The 19,448-nt window shown below is 58.8% G+C and overlaps 1 protein-coding gene across 1 annotated transcript in view; it reads left to right on the plus strand.

The window, feature by feature from the left end:
• The first annotated feature begins 1,938 nt into the window (after positions 1 to 1,938).
• Positions 1,939 to 19,448, plus strand: part of PYGM (glycogen phosphorylase, muscle associated) — a 44,513-nt gene continuing 27,003 nt past the window's right edge. Inside the window, exons 1-8 of the mRNA XM_054052567.1 lie at positions 1,939 to 2,655; positions 5,361 to 5,462; positions 8,141 to 8,219; positions 9,372 to 9,475; positions 12,715 to 12,846; positions 14,865 to 14,976; positions 16,339 to 16,421; positions 18,159 to 18,302. Coding sequence (XP_053908542.1) covers positions 2,413 to 2,655; positions 5,361 to 5,462; positions 8,141 to 8,219; positions 9,372 to 9,475; positions 12,715 to 12,846; positions 14,865 to 14,976; positions 16,339 to 16,421; positions 18,159 to 18,302 — 999 coding nt within the window. The 5' untranslated portion in view covers positions 1,939 to 2,412. The remainder of the gene's footprint in view (positions 2,656 to 5,360; positions 5,463 to 8,140; positions 8,220 to 9,371; positions 9,476 to 12,714; positions 12,847 to 14,864; positions 14,977 to 16,338; positions 16,422 to 18,158; positions 18,303 to 19,448) is intronic.

Genomic DNA, 19,448 nt, shown 5'->3' on the forward strand with positions numbered 1-19,448 from the left:
TGGACTATTCCACCATTGCGTTCCCCCCACAGCTGAGTTGGACTATTCCAGCATTGAGTTCCCCCCACAGCTGAGTTGGACTCTTCCACCATTGAGTTCCCCTCACAGCTGAGTTGGACTCTTCCACCATTGAGGGCCCCCCCCGCAGAATTGGAATCGTCCATTGAGGCCCCCCCAATTGCTGAGTTGGACTTGTCCACCCTTGAGACCTCCCCCCCTCCCCCCAGGGGGAGTTGGAGTCATCCACCATTGTGAGCCCCCCCTGCTCTATTGGGGGTGTCCCCCCATACACTTGGGCTCTTCCACCCCAAGAGTCCCCTCCCCCGCAGAGTTGGACTCGTCCACCATTTATGGCCCCTCCCTTTCCATTGGGGTGTGTCCCCCCCTCCCCAAGCTGAGTTGGACTCTTCTAAGTCATTGGGACCCCCCCCCCCAGCTCCACTGGGGTGTCCCCCCCTCTGTACAGTTGGACTCTTCCACCATTGACACCCCTCCCCCCCCAGGAGAGTTGGATTCCTCCATTGAGATCCCCCCCAGCACCATTGGGGCTCTCCCCCTCCTGCGCCCTCCAATTGGTCTCTTCCACCTCTAAACCCCCCCCCCCCCCGCGGGGCCACTTCCAAATGGTTCAGCCCCCCCCCATTTGAGGGGTGGGGGGGGGAGGCATGGAAAAGGGGGGGGGGGTGCAGCAAAATGGGAGAGGGGGGTCCCCCCTTTTGTTCTGGGCTTCCCCCCCCCCCTTGTAGAATCCACCCCACCCCCCCCCAACGCTTTCTTTTGTGATCAATAAACGGAGTGGGGGGGAACCCCCCCCGCCCCCCAATTTGTGTCTTATTCATTTCCCCCCCCCCCAATTTCTGTGCCCCTAAACCCCCCCTTCCTCGGCCTTTTCCCTCCCCCACAGGGGTCACATTTCAGCCTCTCCCAATGAAATCCAACCTGGAAGAAGGGGGGGGGGGGGGTAATGGCCTTCCCCCCCCCCCCCCCCAGCGTTGGATATTTTGGGGGGGGGGTGGAGGTGGGGGGGGGCACCCCCTGTGCCCGTCACTCACCCAATGGGTCACCCAAATGTCGTGACCTTCAGCTGCGGAGGCTCCGGTTACTGTTTTTTTGGGGGGGGCGTGGAAAATGGGGGGGGGAAGGGAGGGACACCCCCCACCCCCCATTCCAGCTGGGGGGGGGCCCTTTCTTATAGACCCCCCCCCCCTTTAGAACCCCCTCCTTGCTTCCCCCCCCATCTCACTGGACCCCCCCCCCCAAAGACCCCCTTAAACCCCCTTTTTACCCCCCCTTGGACCCCCCCCAAAGACCCCCTTATACCCCCTTTTTACCCCCCCCTAATTCCCCCCCCAAAGACCCCCCCTTTACCCCCCCTAATTCCCCCCCCACAAAGACCCCCCCTTATACCCCCCCTTATACCCCCTCTTTAACCCCTCCCCCCCCACACTGGACCCCCCCCCCTTTGCCCCCCCCCCCCCCAGTCCCTTATTGACCCCTCCTGACCCCCCCTTTGGCCCCGCCCTCCCCTTTAACCCTCCCCCCCAAAAGAGGGGAGAAGGGTTTTGTCTCTGCGGAGGCTCCGCCCCCCTTATGAATAATTAATGAGCTCTCTGCATACTAAACGAGGCGCGGGCTTAAAGCAGCGGCGCCCCCAGAGCCCCCCCGGCCCCACTCCGAGACCGCGGAGCCCCCGGACCCCCCCGAATCCGGATTTCCCCATCCCGAGCCCCCCTTTTTGCTCCGGATTCCCCATCCCGGACCCCCTTTTTGCTCCGGATTCCTCATCCCGGATCCCCCTTTACTCCGGATTCCCCATCCCGGACCCCCTTTTTGCTCCGGATTCCTCATCCCGGATCCCCCTTTACTCCGGATTCCCCATCCCGGACCCCCCAACTCCGGATTCCTCATCTTGGACCCCCCTTTACTCCGGATTCTCCCCCTTTACTCCGGATTCCTTCATCCCTGATTCCCCACCCTAACACTCCCTCACTCCCGATTCCCCTCTTACTCCTCATTCCCCATCCCAAGAGCCCCTTTTACTCCGGATTCTCTCATCCTAACGCTCCCTTACTGCCAATTCCCCTCTTACTCCCCATTCCCCCACCCCAAGGGTCCTCTTTACTCCGGATTCTCTCACCGTAGCTCTCCCTTTACTCCGGATCCCCCTCTTACTCCCAATTCCCCCATCCCAACCCCCCCTTTTACTCCGGATTCTCTCATCGTAGCTTTCCATTACTCCAAATCCCCTTCTTACTCCGGATTCTCCCATCCCTTTACTCCGGATTCTCCTCTTACTCCGCATTCCCCCCATCCTAAACCCCAATTCTTCCCCCCATCCTCTTTCTTCTCATTCCTCACTCCACTTTTTCGCTCCGGATTCACTCCGGATTCACTCCGGATTCCATCCCAACGATGTCGAGGCCTCTGACGGACGCCGAGCGTCGGAAGCAGATCAGTGTCAGGGGTTTGGCCGGAGCCGAAGGGGTCTCCGAACTCAAACGGAGCTTTAACCGCCACCTCCACTTCACCCTCGTCAAGGACCGCAACGTGGCCACTTCGCGCGACTTCTACTTCGCTCTCGCGCACGCCGTCCGCGACCACCTCGTCGGCCGCTGGCTGCGCACCCAACAGTACTACTACGAGAAGGACCCCAAGGTTTGGGGCGGGGGGGTCCTGAAGGGGTTTTGGGGGGTCCTGGAGGGGTTTGGGGGATCCTTCGGTTCAAAGGATGCTGAGGGATGCAGGGATTGGGGGTTTAAAGGGGGTCCTGAAGGGGTTTTGGGGGGTCTTGAGGGGGTTTTGGGGGGTTCTGAAGGGGTTTGAGGGGGTTATGAAGGGGTTTGGGGAGTCCTGGGGGGGTTTGGGGGGGGCCTGAAGGAGTTTGGGGGGGCCCTGAAGGGGTTTTGGGGGGTCCTTAAGGGGTTTTGGGGGGTCCTGGAGGTGTATGGGGAGTCCTTCGGTTCAAAGGATGCTGAGGGATGCAGGGATTGGGGGTTTAAAGGGGGTCCTGAGGGGTTTTGGAGGGTTCTGAAGAGGTTTAGGGGAGTCCTGGAGGGGTTTGGGGGGTCCTGAAGGGGTTTTGGGGAGTCCTGGAGGGGTTTGGGGGGTCCTGAAGGGGTTTTGGGGAGTCCTGGAGGGGTTTAGGGGGGTTCTGAAGGGGTTTAGGGGGGTCCTGGAGGGGTTTGGGTGGTCCTGAAGGGGTTTGGGGGAACCTGGGTTTCAAAGGATGCTGAGGGATGCAGGGATTGGGGGTTTAAAGGGGGTCCTGAAGGGGTTTAGGGGGGTCTTGAGGGGGTTTTGGGGGGTCCTGAGGGAGTTTCGGGGGGTCCTGAGGGGGTTTGGGGGGTCCTTCCGTTCAAAGGATGCTGAGGGATGCAGGGATTGGGGGTTTAAAGGGGGTCCTGAAGGGGTTTGAGGGGTCTTGAGGGGGCTTGGGGGGGTTCTGAGGGAGTTTCGGGGGGTCCTGAAGGGGTTTCGGGTGTTCTGAAGGGGTTTGAGGGGGTTCTGAAGGGGTTTCGGGGGGTTCTGAGGGGGTTTGGGGGGTCCTTCGGTTCAAAGGATGCTGAGGGATGCAGGGATTGGGGGTTTAAAGGGGATCCTGAAGGGGTTTTGAAGGGTTTTGGGGAGTCCTGGAGGGGTTTGGGGGGTCCTGAGGGGGTTTGGGGGGTCCTTCCGTTCAAAGGATGCTGAGGGATGCAGGGATTGGGGGTTTAGAGGGGGTCCTGAGGGGTTTTGGAGGGTTCTGAAGAGGTTTAGGGGAGTCCTGGAGGGGTTTGGGGGGTCCTGAAGGGGTTTGGGGGAAACTGGGGTTCAAAGGATGCTGAGGGATGCAGGAATTGGGGGTTTAAAAGGGGTCCTGAAGGGGTTTAGGGGGGTTCTGAAGGGGTTTTGGGGGGTCCTGGTGGGGTTTGGGGGTACCTGGGGTTCAAAGGATGCTGAGGGATGCAGGGATTGGGGGTTTAAAGGCGGTCCTGAAGGGGTTTAGGGGGGTTCTGAAGGGTTTGGGGGGGGCCTGAAGGGGTTTGGGGGGGTCTTGAGGGGGTTTGGGGGGTTCTGAAGGGGTTTTGGGAGGTCTTGAAGGGGTTTTGGGGGGTCCTGGAGGGGTTTGGGGGGTCCTTCGGTTCAAAGGATGCTGAGGGATGCAGGGATTGGGGGTTTAAAGGGGGTCCTGAAGGGATTTAGGGGGGTTCTGAAGGGTTTTGGGGGGGCCTGAAGGGGTTTGGGGGATCCTTCGGTTCAAAGGATCCTGAGGGATGCAGCGATTGGGGGTTTAAAGGGGGTCCTGAAGGGGTTTTGGGGGGTCTTGAGGGGGTTTAGGGGGGTTCTGAAGGGGTTTTGGAAGGTCCTGGAGGGATTTGGGGGGTCCTGAAGGGGTTTGGGGGATTCTGAAGGGGTTTAGGGGGGTCCTGGAGGGGTTTGGGGGGGTCATTCTGTTCAAAGGATGCTGAGGGATGCAGGGATTGGGGGTTTAAAGGGGGTCCTGAAGGGGTTTCGGGGGGTCCTGGAGGAGTTTGGGGGGGTCTTGGAGGGGTTTGGGGGGTCCTGAAGGGGTTTGGGGGAGTCTTGAAGGGGTTTGAGGGGTCTTGAAGGGGTTTGGGGGGTCCTGGGGTTCAAGGGATGATGAGGGATGCAGCGATTGGGGGTTTAAGGGGGGGTTTGGGGGGTCCTGAAGGGGTTTGGGGGAGTTCTGAAGGGGTTTGGGGGGGTCCTGGGGGGGTTTAGGGGGGTCCTGGGGGGGGGGTTGAGGGGTCTTGGGGGAGTTTTGGGGGTTTGGGGGTTCAAAGGATGCTGAGGGATGCAGCGATTGGGGGTTTGGGGGGGTCCAGGGGGGGTTTTGGGGGGTCCGGGGGGGGTAAAGGAGGGTTTGGGGGGGCAGGTTTGAGGGGGTGTCATTGGGTTTTGGGGGTCACTGGGATATGGGGGACAGGTTTTGGGGGGGTCATTGTATTGGGGGGTCACTGGGATAGGGAGGGACAGGTTTTGGGGGGTCATTGGTTTTGGGGGGTCACTGGGATATGGGGGGGTCAGGTTTAGGGGGGTCATTAGTTTTGGGGGGGTCACTGGGATATGGGGGACAGGTTTTGGGGAGGTTATTGTTTTGGGGGGGTCACTGGGATATGGGGGGGCAGGTTTGTTTTGGGGGGGTCATTGTTTTTGGGGGGACCCCAGGCTCCAGGGGGGGTCACACAAGGTCCCCCCCCCCCCGCACAGTTAATTTTATCCTGACCTTTCCTTCCGACATCGGATCGCGAAGAGGAGCGTTGGAGGGGGGGGGACGAAGCTTTTGGGGGGGTCCCTATGGCCAAAGGGGGGGTCCGAACCCCCTAAAAGTGCCCCCCCCTTTTTCCCCCCCCCCATAGAGAATCTATTACATCTCATTGGAATTCTATATGGGACGAACGCTGCAGAACACAATGGTGAATTTGGGGCTCCAAAACGCCTGCGAGGAAGCGCTGTACCAGGTGGGGGGTACGGGGGGGGCAACGGGGGGGGCGGAGGGGATTTGGGGGGGATTGGAGTGGATTTGGGGGTGATTGGAGTGGATTTGGGGGGGTTGGAGAGGTGTTGGAGGGGATTTAGGGGGGTTGGAGGGGGTTCGGGGGGCTATGGAGGGGGTTTGGGGGGGGCTATGGGGGGGTTGGGGTGGATTTAGGGGGGTTGGAGGGGATTTGGGGGGGGTTGGAGGGGGTTTGGGGGGGCTATGGGGGGGTTGGGGTGGATTTAGGGGGGTTGGAGGGGGTTTGGGGGGGCTATGGGGGGGTTGGGGTGGATTTAGGGGGGTTGGAGGGGATTTGGGGGGGGTTGGAGTGGATTTGAGGGGAGTTGGAGGGGGGTTGGAGTGGATTTGGGGGTGATTGGAGGGGATTTGGGGGGGTTGGAGGGGGTTTGGAGGGGATTTTTGGGGAGTTAGAGGGGATTTGGGGGGTTGGAGGGGATTTGGGGGGGTTTGGAGTGGATTTGGGGGGGTTGGAGGGTATTTGGGGGGGTTTGGAGGGGATTTGGGGGGATTGGAGGGGATTTGGGGGGATTTGGGGGGGATTTGGGGGGGATTGGGGGGGATTGGAGGGGATTTGGGGGGGATTGGGGTGGATTTGGGGGGGTTGGAGGGGAGTTGGAGGGGATTTAGGGGGGTTGGAGGGGGTTCGGGGGGGTTTGGAGGGGGTTTGGGGGGGCTATGGGGGGGGTTGGGGTGGATTTAGGGGGGTTGGAGGGGATTTGGGGGGGTTGGAGTGGATTTGGGGGTGATTGGAGGGGATTTGGGGGGGTTGGACGGGGTTTGGAGGGGATTTTGGGGGAGTTAGAGGGGATTTGGGGGGGTTGGAGGGGATTTGGGGGGTTTAGAGTGGATTTGGGGGGGTTGGAGGGTATTTGGGGGGGTTTGGAGGGGATTTTGGGGGGTTAGAGGGGATTTGGGGGGGTTTGGAGGGGATTTTGGGGGGATTGGAGGGGATTTGGGGGGGATTGGAATGGATTTGGGGGGGTTGGAGGGGAGTTGGAGGGGATTTAGGGGGGTTGGAGGGGGTTCGGGGGGGTTTGGAGGGGGTTTGGGGGGGCTATGGGGGGGGTTGGGGTGGATTTAGGGGGGTTGGAGGGGATTTGGGGGGGGTTGGAGTGGATTTGGGGGTGATTGGAGGGGATTTGGGGGGGTTGGACGGGGTTTGGAGGGGATTTTGGGGGAGTTAGAGGGGATTTGGGGGGGTTGGAGGGGATTTGGGGGGTTTAGAGTGGATTTGGGGGGGTTGGAGGGGATTTGGGGGGGTTTGGAGGGGATTTTGGGGGGTTAGAGGGGATTTGGGGGGGTTTGGAGGGGATTTTGGGGGGTTAGAGGGGATTTGGGGGGGTTTGGAGTGGATTTGGGGGGATTGGAGAGGAGTTGGAGGGGATTTAGGGGGGTTGGAGGGGGTTCGGGGGGGTTGGAGGGGGTTGGGGGGGGCTATGGGGGGGGGTTGGGGTGGATTTAGGGGGGTTGGAGGGGATTTGGGGGGGGGTGGAGTGGATTTGAGGGGAGTTGGAGGGGGGTTGGAGTGGATTTGGGGGTGATTGGAGGGGATTTGGTGGGGGTTTGGAGGGGGTTTGGAGGGGATTTTTGGGGAGTTAGAGGGGATTTGGGGGGGTTTGGAGTGGATTTGGGGGGGTTGGAGGGGATTTGGGGGAGTCTGGAGGGGATTTTGGGGGGAGTTAGAGGGGATTTGGGGGGGTTTGGAGTGGATTTGGGGGGGTTGGAGGGGATTTGGGGAGTCTGGAGGGGATTTTGGGGGGAGTTAGAGGGGATTTGGGGGGGTTTGAAGTGGATTTGGGGGGGTTGGAGGGGATTTGGGGGTGTTGGAGTGGATTTGGAGGAGTTAGAGGGGATTTTGGGGGGGTTGGAGGGTATTTGGGGGGTATTGGAGGGGATTTGGGGGGTTTGGAGTGGATTTGGAGGAGTTAGAGGGGATTTGGGGGGGTTGGAGGGTATTTGGGGGGTATTGGAGGGGATTTGGGGGGTTTGGAGTGGATTTGGAGGAGTTAGAGGGGATTTGGGGGGGTTGGAGGGTATTTGGGGGGTATTGGAGGGGATTTGGGGGGTTTGGAGTGGATTTGGAGGAGTTAGAGTGGATTTTGGGGGGGATTGGAGTGGATTTGGGGGGGTTGGAGGGGTTTTGGGGGGTTGGAGGGGATTTGGGGGGTTTGGAGTGGATTTTGGGGGGGATTTGAGTGGATTTGGGGGGTTTGGAGGGGATTTTGGGGGGGATTGGAGTGGATTTGGGGGGGTTGGAGGGGATTTGGGGGGGTTGGAGGGGTTTTGGGGGGTTGGAGGGGATTTGGGGGATTTGGAGTGGATTTAGGGGGGGTTGGAGTGGATTTGGGGGGGTTGGAGGGGATTTTGGGGGGGATTGGAGTGGATTTGGGGGGGTTGGAGGGGATTTGGGGGGTTTGGAGTGGATTTGGGGGGGATTGGAGTGGATTTTGGGGGACTTGGATTGGATTTGGGGGGGTTTGGGGGGGGCTATGGTGGGGTGGAGGCTTTTGGGGGGTTTAAATTGGGATTGGGGGGGTATGAAGGAAGGTTGGGGGGGGCTATAGGGCTCCATGCCCTTTCCCCCCCCCCGTAGGGTTTTTGGGGTACCCCCTGACCCCCCCTTTATTTGCCCCCCCCCAGCTGGGCCTGGACATGGAGGAGCTGCAGGAGATGGAGGAGGACGCGGGGCTGGGAAATGGGGGGCTGGGCCGGCTGGCAGGTGGGGGGGGGCACAAAAAGGGGGGGCAGGGGGGGGTTAGGGGGGGTCCCAGGGGTCTGGGGGGGGTCCTGGGGGTCAAAAAATGGGGGGAAAGGGGGGACAGGGGTGGTTTTGGGGGGGCAGAAAGGTGTCTGGGGGGCAAAAAAGGGGGGCAGAGGTGGTTTTGGGGGGGCAGAAAGGGGTCTGGGGGGCAAAAAGGGGGGGCAGGGGGGTCTGGGGGGGTAAAAAAGGGGGGGGTAAGGGGGCATAGGGGGGGGCTGGTGGTTTGAGGGGGTCCCAGGGGTCTTTGGGGGGGTCAAAAAGGGGGGGGCAGGGGGGTTTGGGGGGCAAAAAGGGGGGGCAGGGTGTTTGGGGGGTCAAAAAGGGGGGTCAGGGGGGTTTGGGGGGGGGAAAAAGGGGGGTGTAAGGGGGCATAGGGGGGGCTGGTGGTTTGGGGGGGTCCCAGGGGTGTTTTGGGGGTCAAAAAGGGGGGGGCAGGGGGGTTTGGGGGGGTAAAAAAGATGGGGGTAAGGGGGCATAGGGGGGGCTGGTGGTCTTGGGGGGGGGGTCCAGGGGTCTTTAGGGGGTCAAAAAGGGGGGGGCAGGGGGTCTGGGGGTCAAAAAGGGGGGGTGAGGGGTGTTTGGGGGTCAAAAAGGGGGGGGCAGGGGGGTTTGGGGGGGCAAAAAGGGGGGGTAAGGGGGCATAGGGGGGGCTGGTGGTTTGGGGGGGGTCCCAGGGGTCTTTGGGGGTCAAAAAGGGGGGGCGGGGGGGTCTGGGGGGGCAAAAAGGGGGGGGCAGGGGTGTTTGGGGGGTCAAAAAGGGGGGGAAGGGGGGTTTGGGGGTGCAAAAAGGGGGGGGTAAGGGGGCATAGGGGGGGCTGGTGGTTTGGTGGGGTCCCAGGGGTCTTTTGGGGGTCAGAAAGGGGGGGGAAGGGGGGTCTGGGGGGGGAAAAAGGGGGGTGTAAGGGGGCATAGGGGGGGCTAGTGGTTTGGGGGGGTCAGAAAGGGGGGGGCAGGGGGGTCTGGGGGGGCAAAAAGGGGGGGGCAGGGGGGTTTGGGGGGGTAAGAAGCACCTGAGGGGGGCAACAAGGACTTGGGGGGGGTAAGAAGGACTTGGGGGGGGGGTAATAAGGCCCTGGGGGGGTTCCTGATGCCCCCCCCCCAATTTGGTAGCCTGTTTCCTGGACTCGATGGCCACGCTGGGGTTGGCGGCCTACGGTTATGGCATCCGCTACGAGTTCGGCATCTTCAACCAGAAGATCCAGGGGGGCTGGCAGGTGGGGGGGGGGGCAAAAAATGGGGGGGGGGGGGCTGGGGGTCCTTGGAGGGGGGCTGGGAGTCTGGGGAGGGGGTGTTTGGGGGGGTCCGGAGGGTGAAAAAGGGGGTTCTGGGGGTGTCCTGGGGGGGGTCTGGAGGGTCAAATAAGGGGTACAGGGGGTTCTGGGGGGGGTCCCAGGGGTTCTGGGGGGGTCCTGGGGGGGGTCTGGAGGGTGAAAAAGGGGGTACAGGGGGTCCTGGGGGGGTCCTAGGGGTTCTGGGGGTGTCCTGGGGGGGGTCTGGAGGGTCAAATAAGGGGTACAGGGGGTTCTGGGGGGGGTCCCAGGGGTTCTGGGGGGGTCCTGGGGGGGGTCTGGAGGGTGAAAAAGGGGGTACAGGGGGTCCTGAGGGGGTCCCAGCGGTTCTGGGGGGGGGTTGGAGAGGGTCTGGAGGGTCAAATAAGGGGTACAGGGGGTTCGGGGGGGGTCCCAGGGGTTCTGGGGGTGTCCTGGGGGGGGTCTGGAGGGTCAAATAAGGGGTACAGGGGGTTCAAGGGGGGTCCCAGGGGTTCTGGAGGGGTTCTGGGGGGGTCTGGAGGGTCAAATAAGGGGTACAGGGGTTCTGGGGGGGGGTCCCAGGGGTTCTGGGCATGTCCTGGGGGGGTCTGGAGGGTCAAATAAGGGGTACAGGGGGTTCTGGGGGGGTCCTTGGGGTTCTGGGGGGGTCTGGAAGGTCAAAAAGGGGGTACGGGGGAGTCCTTGGGGTCCTGGGAGGGGTCTGGAGGGTCAAATAGGGGGTACGGGGGGTCCTGGGGGGGGTCTGGAAGGTCAAAAAGGGGGTACAGGGGGTTCTGGGGGGGTCCCAGGAGTCCTGGGGGGGTCTGGGAGTCGGGAGGGGTCCTGGAAGGTCAAAAGGGGGTACAGGGTGTCCATTTTTGGGGTCCCGGGGGGGGAGTTGGGTGTCTCTGGAGCAGTTTGGGGGACCCTGAGGGGGGTCCCAGGGGTCCATTTTGGGGTCCCCGGGTCTACTTTTTGTGGTCCTTGGAGCCATTTTTGGGGTCTTTGGGTCCATTTTGGGGGTCTTTGGGTCCATTTTTAGGGTCTTTGCCTCCATTTTTATGATCTTTGTGTCCATTTTTGGGCCTTTGGGTCGATTTTTAGGGTCTTTGGGTCCATTTTTGGGGATCTTTGGGTCCACTTTTAGGGTCTTTGGGTCCATTTTGTGCTCTTTGGGTCCATTTTAGGGTCTTTGGGTCCATTTTTGGGGACTTTATGTCCATTTTTAGGGTCTTTGGGTCCATTTTGGGGCCTTTATGTCCATTTTTAGGGTCTTTGTGTCCATTTTTGTGCTCATTGCGTCCATTTTTGGGCTCTTTGGGTCCATTTTGGGGTCTTTATGTCCATTTTTAGGGTCTTTGAGTCCATTTTGGGCTCTTTGTGTCCATTTTTATGATCTTTGCGTCCATTTTTCTACTCTTTGTGTCCATTTTTGGGGCTCTTTGTGTCCATTTTTATGATCTTTGTGTCCATTTTTAGGGCCTTTGGGTTGATTTTTAGGGTCTTTGGGTCCGTTTTTGGGCTCTTGGGGTCCATTTTAGGGTCTTTGTGTCCATTTTTGGGGCTCTTTGTGTCCATTTTAGGGTCTTTGTGTCCATTTCTTGGGCCTTTGGGTCAATTTTTGAGGTCTTTATGTCCATTTTTGGGGTCTTTGTGTCCATTTTTATGATCTTTTGTCCATTTTTTGGGCCTTTGGGTCGATTTTTAGGGTCTTTGGATCCATTTTGGGGCCTTTGTGTCCATTTTTAGAGTCTTTGTGTCCATTTTTGGGCTCTTCAGGTCCATTTTTTGGGATCTTTGGCTCCATTTTTGTGCTCTTTGGGTCCATTTTTATGATCTTTATGTCCATTTTTAGGGTCTTTGGATCCATTTTGGGGCCTTTATGTCCATTTTTAGGGTCTTTGCGTCCATTTTTCTACTCTTTGGGTCCATTTTTGGGGTCTTTGTGTCCATTTTTATGATCTTTGTGTCCATTTTTATGATCTTTGTGTCCATTTTTTGGGTCTTTGGGTTGATTTTTAGGGTCTTTGGGTCCATTTTTGGGGTCTTTGGGTCCATTTTTGGGCTCTTGGGGTCCATTTTAGGGTCTTTGGGTCCATTTTTGGGCTCTTGGGGTCCATTTTTGGGGTCTTGGGGTCCATTTTTAGGGCCTTTGGGTCCATTTTGGGGCCTTTGTGTCCATTTTTATGATCTTTGTGTCCATTTTTATGATCTTTGTGTCCATTTTTTGGGCCTTTGGGTTGATTTTTAGGGTCTTTGGGTCCATTTTTGGGGCTCTTTGTGTCCATTTTTGGGCTCTTTGGTTCCATTTTGGGGCCTTTATGTCCATTTTTAGGGTCTTTGGGTCCATTTTGGGTCTTTGAGTCCATTTTTGGGCTCTTTGGGTCCATTTTTATGATCTTTGTGTCCATTTTTTGCTCTTTGGGTCCATTTTGGGGTCTTTGGGTCCATTTTTGGGCTCTTCAGGTCCATTTTTGGGCTCTTTGGGTCCATTTTGGGGCCTTTATGTCCATTTTTAGGGTCTTTGGGTCCATTTTTGGGTCTTTATGTCCATTTTTAGGGTCTTTTTGTCCATTTTTGGGCTCTTTGTGTCCATTTTTGGGCTCTTTGTGTCCATTTTTAGGGTCTTTGGGTCCATTTTTTGTGTCTTTGATTCCATTTTTGGGCTCTTTGTGTCCATTTTTCTACTCTTTGGCTCCATTTTTGTGCTCTTTGGCTCCATTTTTGGGCTCTTTGGCTCCATTTTTGGGCTCTTTGGCTCCATTTTTGGGCTCTTGGTGTCCATTTTTAGGGCCTTTGGGTCCATTTCTGGGCTCTTGGGGCCCATTTTTGGGGTCTTTGGGATCTTTATGTCCATTTTTAGGGTCTTGGGGTCCATTTTGGGCTCTTTGTGTCCATTTTTGGGCTCTTTGTGTCCATTTTTGGGCTCTTTGGGGTCTTTGGGTCCATTTTAGGGTCTTTGTGTCCATTTTTGGGCTCTTTGTGTCCATTTTTGGGCTCTTGGGGTCCATTTTTGGGGTCTTTGGGTCCATTTTAGGGTCTTTGGGTCCATTTTTGGGCTCTTTGTGTCCATTTTTGGGGTCTTTGGGGTCTTTGGGTCCATTTTTAGGGTCTTTGGGTCCATTTTTGGGGCTCTTTGTGTCCATTTTTTTGGCTCTCGGGCTCCATTTTTTTGGGGGTTCCCGGTTGCTTTCGGGGTTCAGGTGGAGGAGGCGGACGATTGGCTTCGCTTCGGGAACCCTTGGGAGAAAGCGCGTCCCGAGTACACCATCCCCGTGCACTTCTACGGCCGCGTCGAGCACAGCCCCAGCGGCGCCCGGTGGCTCGACACGCAGGTGTGCGACGGCGTGCGAGGGCGTGCGAGGGGCGTGAAAGGGCCGTGATGGCGTGCGAGGACGCATAGCGGCGTGCGAGGGTGTGCGAGGGTGTGTGGAAGGGCTGTAATGGCGTGCGAGGGCACATAGTGGCGTGAAAGGAGTGTGTGAGGGTGTGCAAGGTGCGCGAAGACGTGCGAGGGGAGCGTGGAAGGGCCATAATGGCGTGCGAGGGCGCGTAGCGGCGTGCGAGGGGTGTGCGAGGGCGTATGAGTGTGTGCGATGGGTGTGTGGAAGGGCCATTATGGCGTGTGAGGGTGCGTAGCGGCGTGCGAGGGGCGTGCAAAGACGTGCAATGGGAGTGTGGAAGGGCCGTGATGGCGTGCGAGGGCACGTAGCGGCATGCGAGGGGCGTGCGAGAGTGTGTGGAAGGGCTGTAACGGCGTGCGAGGGCACATAGTGGCGTGCAAGGAGTGTGTGAGGGCGTGCAAGGTGTGCGAAGACGTGCGCCGGGAGCGTGAAAGGGCCATAATGGCGTGCGAGGGCGCGTAGCGGCGTGTGAGGAGTGTGCAAAGGCGCGTGAAGACGTGCGATGGGAGCGTGAAAGGGCCGTGATGGCGTGCGAGGGCGCGTAGCGGCGTGCGAGGGGTGTGCGAGGGCGTATGAGTGTGTGCGATGGGTGTGTGGAAGGGCCATTATGGCGTGCGAGGGCGCATGGCGGCGTGCGAGGGGCGTGCAAAGACGTGCAATGGGAGTGTGGAAGGGCCATAATGGTGTGCAAGGGCGCATAGCGGCGTGCAAGGAGTGTGCAATGGATGCGTGAAAGGGCCATGATGGCGTGCGAGGACGCATAGCGGCGTGCAAGGGGCGTGTGAGGGTGTGTGGAAGGGCTGTAATGGTGTGCGAGGGCACATAGTGGCGTGAAAGGAGTGTGTGAGGGCGTGCAAGGTGTGCGAAGACGTGCGATGGGAGCATGGAAGGGCCATAATGGCGTGCGAGGGCGCGTAGCAACGTGTGAGGAGTGTGCAAAGGCGTGTGAAGACGTGCGATGGGAGCGTGGAAGGGCCATAATGGCGTGCGAGGGCGCGTAGTGGCGTGCGAGGAGTGTGTGAGGGTGTGCAAAGACGTGCGATGGGAGTGTGGAAGGGCCATAATGGTGTGTGAGGGCGCGTAGGGGCGTGCGAGGAGTGTTTGACGGCGTGCGAGGGTGTGCGAGGGCGTGCGATGGGAGCGTGAAAGGGCCATGATGGCGTGCGAGGGCGCATAGCGGCGTGCGAGGGGCGTGTGAGGGTGTGTGGAAGGGCTGTAATGGTGTGCGAGGGCACATAGTGGCGTGAAAGGAGTGTGTGAGGGCGTGCAAGGTGTGCGACGGTGTGCGAGGGGCGCGTGAAAGGGCCATAATGGCGTGCAAGGGCGCGTAGTGGCGTGCGAGGAGTGTGTGAGGGTGTGTGAAGACGTGCGATGGGTGCGTGGAAGGGCCATAATGGCATGCGAGGAGCGTGCGAGGAGTGTGCAAAGACGTGCGATGGGCGCGTGGAAGGGCCGTGATGGTGTTTGAGGGCGCGTAGCGGCGTGCGAGGAGCGTGCGAGGGCGTGCAAGGGTGTGCAACGGGCATGTGGAAGGGCCATAATGGCGTGCGAGGGCGCGTAGTAGTGTGCAAGGGTGTGCAAAGACGTGCGATGGGAGGTGGAAGGGCCATAATGGTGTTTGAGGGCACATAGCGGCGTGCGAGGAGCGTGCAAGGGTGTGCAACGGGCGTCTGGAAGGGCCGCGATGGCGTGCGAGGGCGCGTAGCGGCGTGCGAGGAGCGTGCGAGGGTGTGTGATGGGAGCGTGGAAGGGCCGTAATGGTGTTTGAGGGCGCATAGCGGCGTGCAAGGAGCGTGCGAGGGCGTGCGAGGGGCGCGTGGAAGGGCGGCGATGGCGTTTGCGGGCGCGTAGTGAGGGCCGTGCGAAGGGCCGCGGGGGGGGAGGGGGAAGAAGGAGGGGGTGGGGAGAGGCTCTGGGGGTGCTCCTTTGCACACGCGTGTGCGACGCAGGTGGTGTTGGCGCTGCCGTACGACACCCCCGTGCCGGGGTACCGCAACAACACCGTCAACACCATGAGGCTGTGGTCGGCGCGAGCGCCCAACGACTTCAACCTCAAGGATTGTGAGTGACCCCCCCCCGTACCCCAAAAATCAAACACCACCCCCGTGAAACCCCCCCAAAAAAAAAAACACCCAAAAAATGCCCCTGAAAACAAAAAAAATGAAAAAAAAACAAAAAAAACCAAAAAAAAACAAAAAAAACCAAAAAAAACCCAAAAATAACACCAAAATTCCCAAAAAAACCGCAAAAAATCCCAAAAATCACACCAAAATTCCCAAAAATAATCCCAAAAATAACACCAAAAATCTCAAAAATAACCCCAAAAATCCCAAAATTAACGCCAAAAATCCCAAAAATAACACCAAAAATTCCCCAAAATAACTCCAAAAATCCCAAAAATAACACCGAAATTCCCAAAAATAACATCAAAATTCCCAAAATAACACCAAAATTCCCAAAATTAACGCCAAAAATCCCAAAAATAACACCAAAATTCCCCAAAATAACGCCAAAAATCCCAAAAATAACACCAAAATTCCCCAAAATAACGCCAAAAATCCCAAAAATAACACCAAAAATCCCAAAAATAACACCAAAATTCCCAAAAATAACGCCAAAATTCCGCAAAATAACGCCAAAAATCCCCAAAATAACACCAAAATGTCCCAAATTGCACAAAAGCTCAAAAAAATGGAACCCAAAATGCTCCGAACCCCCAAAAAGAAATCCCCCCCAAAAAGAACCCCCAGAAAAAAACCCAAAAAACACGAAAAAATAACACCAAAATGACCCAAATTGCACAAAACCACAAAAAAATGACCCCAAAATGCTCTGAACCCCCAAAATGAACCCCCAAAACTCTAAAAATGAACCCCAAAATCCCCCGAACCCCCAAAATGAACCCCTCAGGACCCCCTCAAACCCCCCCTCAGTTCCCCCCAAAAACCCCTCAGGACCCCCTCAAACCCCCTCGAACCCCCCCAATCCCCCCCGAGTACCCCCTGTTCCCCCCCAGTCCCCCCCCAAACCCCCTCAAACCCCCCAATCCCCCCCCCTCAGTACCCCCTGTTCCCCCCCAGTCCCCCCCAAAACCCCTCAGGACCCCCTCGAACCCCCCCAATCCCCCCCTCAGTACCCCCTATACCCCCCCCAGTACCCCCCAAAACCCCTCAGGACCCCCTCAAATCCCCCCAACCTCCCCCCCAGTACCCCCTGTAACCCCCAGTCCCCCCCTGTACCCCTCAAACCCCCCCAATCCCCCCCTCAGTATCCCCTGTACCCCCCCCCAAACTCCTCAAGACCCCCTCAAACCCCCCCAAACCACCCTCAGTACCCCCTGTACCCCCCCAGTCCCCCCCAAAACCCCCTCAGGACCCCCTCGAACCCCCCCAATCCCTCTCGTGACCCCCCCTTTCCCCCCAGTCAATGTCGGGGGGTACATTCAGGCCGTGCTGGATCGGAACTTGGCCGAGAACATCTCGCGGGTCCTGTACCCCAACGACAATGTGAGGGGGGGGCACCCCCAGAATGATGGGGGGGGCTGGGAAACCAGGGGGGGGCGCAATGGGGGGGCAATGGGGGGCAATAGGGACCAATGGGGACCAATGGGGGGCAATGGGGGGCAATAGGGACTCATGGGGGGGCAATGGGGGGCTATGGGGGCAATAGGGACTCATGGGGGGCAATGGGGGGGCAATGGGGGGCTATGGGGGCAATAGGGACCCATGGGGGGCTATGGGGGCAATAGGGACCCTTAGGGGGGCAATAGGGGGCAATAGGGGGGCAGTGGGGGGCAATAGGAACTCATGGGGGGGCAATGGGAGGCAATGGGGGGCAATAGGGACTAAAAGGGGGGCAATGGGGGGACAATGGGGGCAATAGGGACTCATGGGGGGGCAATGGGGGGCAATGGGGACCTATGGGGGTCAATAGGGGGGCAATGGGGGGCAATAGGGACCTATGGGGGGGCAATAGGGGGCAATGGGGGGCAATAGGGACCCATGGGGGGGCAATGGGGGGCAATAGGGACCTATGGGGGGGCAATAGGGGGCAATGGGGGGCAATGGGGGCAATAGAGGGGCAATGGGGGGGCAATGGGAGGCAATGGGGGGGTAATGGGGGGCAATAGGGACCCATGGGGGGCAATGGGGGGGCAATAGGGGGCAATTGGGGGAGCAATGGGGGGCAATAGGGACCCATGGGGGGCAATGGGGGGCAATAGGGGGCAATGGGGGCAATAGAGGGGCAATGGGGGGGCAATGGGAGGCAATGGGGGGGCAATGGGGGGCAATAGGGACCCATGGGGGGCAATGGGGGGGCAATAGGGGGCAATTGGGGGAGCAATGGGGGGCAATAGGGACCCATGGGGGGCAATGGGGGGCAATAGGGGGCAATGGGGGCAATAGAGGGGCAATGGGGGGGCAATGGGGGGCAATAGGGACTCATGGGGGGGCAATGGGGGGCAATAGGGGGCAGTGGGGGGCAATAGGGACTAATGGGGGGGCAAAGGGGGGGCAACTGAGGTCAACAGGGACTCATGGGGGGTTCCCCTATTTGGGGTCCCTCTGTCCCCATGGGGGGTCCCTTTTGTCCCCAAGTGGGGGTTCCCCTATTTGGGGGTCCCTCTGTCCCCATGGAGTAGTCCCTGGTGTCCCCAAGGGGGGGGGTTCCCCTATTTGGGGGTCCCTCTGTCCCCAAGGGGGGGTCCCTTTTGTCCCCAAGGGGGGGTTCCCCTATTTGGGGGTCCCTCTGTCCCCAAGGGGGGGTCCCTTTTGTCCCCAATGGGGGGTTCCCCTATTTGGGGGTCCTTCTGTCCCCATGGGGGGGTCCCTTTTGTCCCCAATGGGGGGTTCCCCTATTTGGGGGTCCCTCTGTCCCCAATAGGGGAGTTCCCCTATTTGGGGGTCCCACTGTCCCCAATTGGGGGTTCCCCTATTTGGGGGTCCCTCTGTCCCCATGGGGGGGTCCCTTTTGTCCCCAATGGGGGGTTCCCCTATTTGGGGGTCCCTCTGTCCCCAAGGGGGGGTCCCTTCTGTCCCCAATGGGGGGTTCCCCTATTTGGGGGTCCCTTTTGTCCCTAATGGGGGGGTTCCCCTATTTGGGTTCCCTCTGTCCCCATGGGGGTTTCCCTTTTGTCCCCAATGGGGGGTTCCCCCTCTTTGGGGGTCCCTCTGCCCCCCCGTGGGGGTGTTGGGGGGTGTCCCCCAGTTTTTGGGGTCCCGCTGACCCCCCCGTCCCGGCAGTTCTTCGAGGGGAAGGAGCTGCGGCTCAAACAGGAGTACTTTGTGGTCGCGGCCACTCTCCACGACATCGTTCGGCGTTTCAAGGCCGCACAGTTCGGTTCCCGCGAGGCCGTGCGCACGCACTTCGACGCCTTCCCCGACAAGGTCAGCGCCCCCGGCACCCACACACATCCGCCCCCCCGTGGCCCCATCCAATGGCCCCATCCGTCTCCATCCATGTCCCCATATCTCCATCCATATCTCCATCCATATCTCCATCCATGTCCCCATCTGTGTCCCAATCTGTGTCCCCATCCATATCTCCATCCGTGTCCCCATCCATGTCCCCATCCATGTCCCCATATCTATCTCCATCCGTGTCTCCATATCTCCATCCATATCTCCATCCATATCTCCATCCATATCTCCATCCATGTCCCCATCTGTGTCCCAATCTGTGTCTCCATCCATATCTCCATCCATGTCCCCATATCTATCTCCATCCGTGTCTCCATATCTCCATCCATATCCCCATCCATGTCCCCATCCATATCTCCATCCATATCTCCATCCATATCCCCATCCATGTCTCCATCCGTGTCCCCATCCATATCTCCATCCATGTCTCCATATCTCCATCCATGTCCCCATCCATATCCCCATCCATATCCCCATCCATATCTCCATCCATGTCCCCATATCTCCATCCATATCTCCATCCATGTCCCCTTCCATGTCCCCTTCCATATCCCCATCCATATCTCCATCCATGTCTCCATATCTCCATCCATATCTCCATCCGTGTCCCCATCCGTGTCCCCATCTGTCTCCATCCATATCTCCATCCATGTCCCCATATCTCCATCCGTGTCTCCATATCTCCATCCATATTCCCATCTGTGTCCCCATCCATGTCCCCATCCATATCTCCATCCATGTCTCCATATCTCCATCCATATCTCCATCCATGTCCCCATCCATATCTCCATCCATGTCTCCATGTCCCCATCCATGTCCCCATCTGTATCTCCATCCATGTCCCTATCTTGTGACCCCATCTATGTCCCCATCCCATATCCCATCCCATATCCCATCCCATGTCCCCATCCCATCTCCCATCTCCCATCTCCATCTCCATCTCCCATCTCCCATCTCCCATCTCCCATCTCCCATCTCCCATCTCCCATCTCCATCTCCCATCTCCATCTCCATCTCCATCTCCCATCTCCATCTCCCATCTCCCATCTCCCATATCTCGTATCCGTATCCATATCCCATCTCCCATCTCCCCTATCCCATATCCCGTATCCC

Source organism: Cuculus canorus, chromosome 34 (assembly GCF_017976375.1).
Source record: "Cuculus canorus isolate bCucCan1 chromosome 34, bCucCan1.pri, whole genome shotgun sequence".
NCBI lineage: Eukaryota > Metazoa > Chordata > Aves > Cuculiformes > Cuculidae > Cuculus > Cuculus canorus.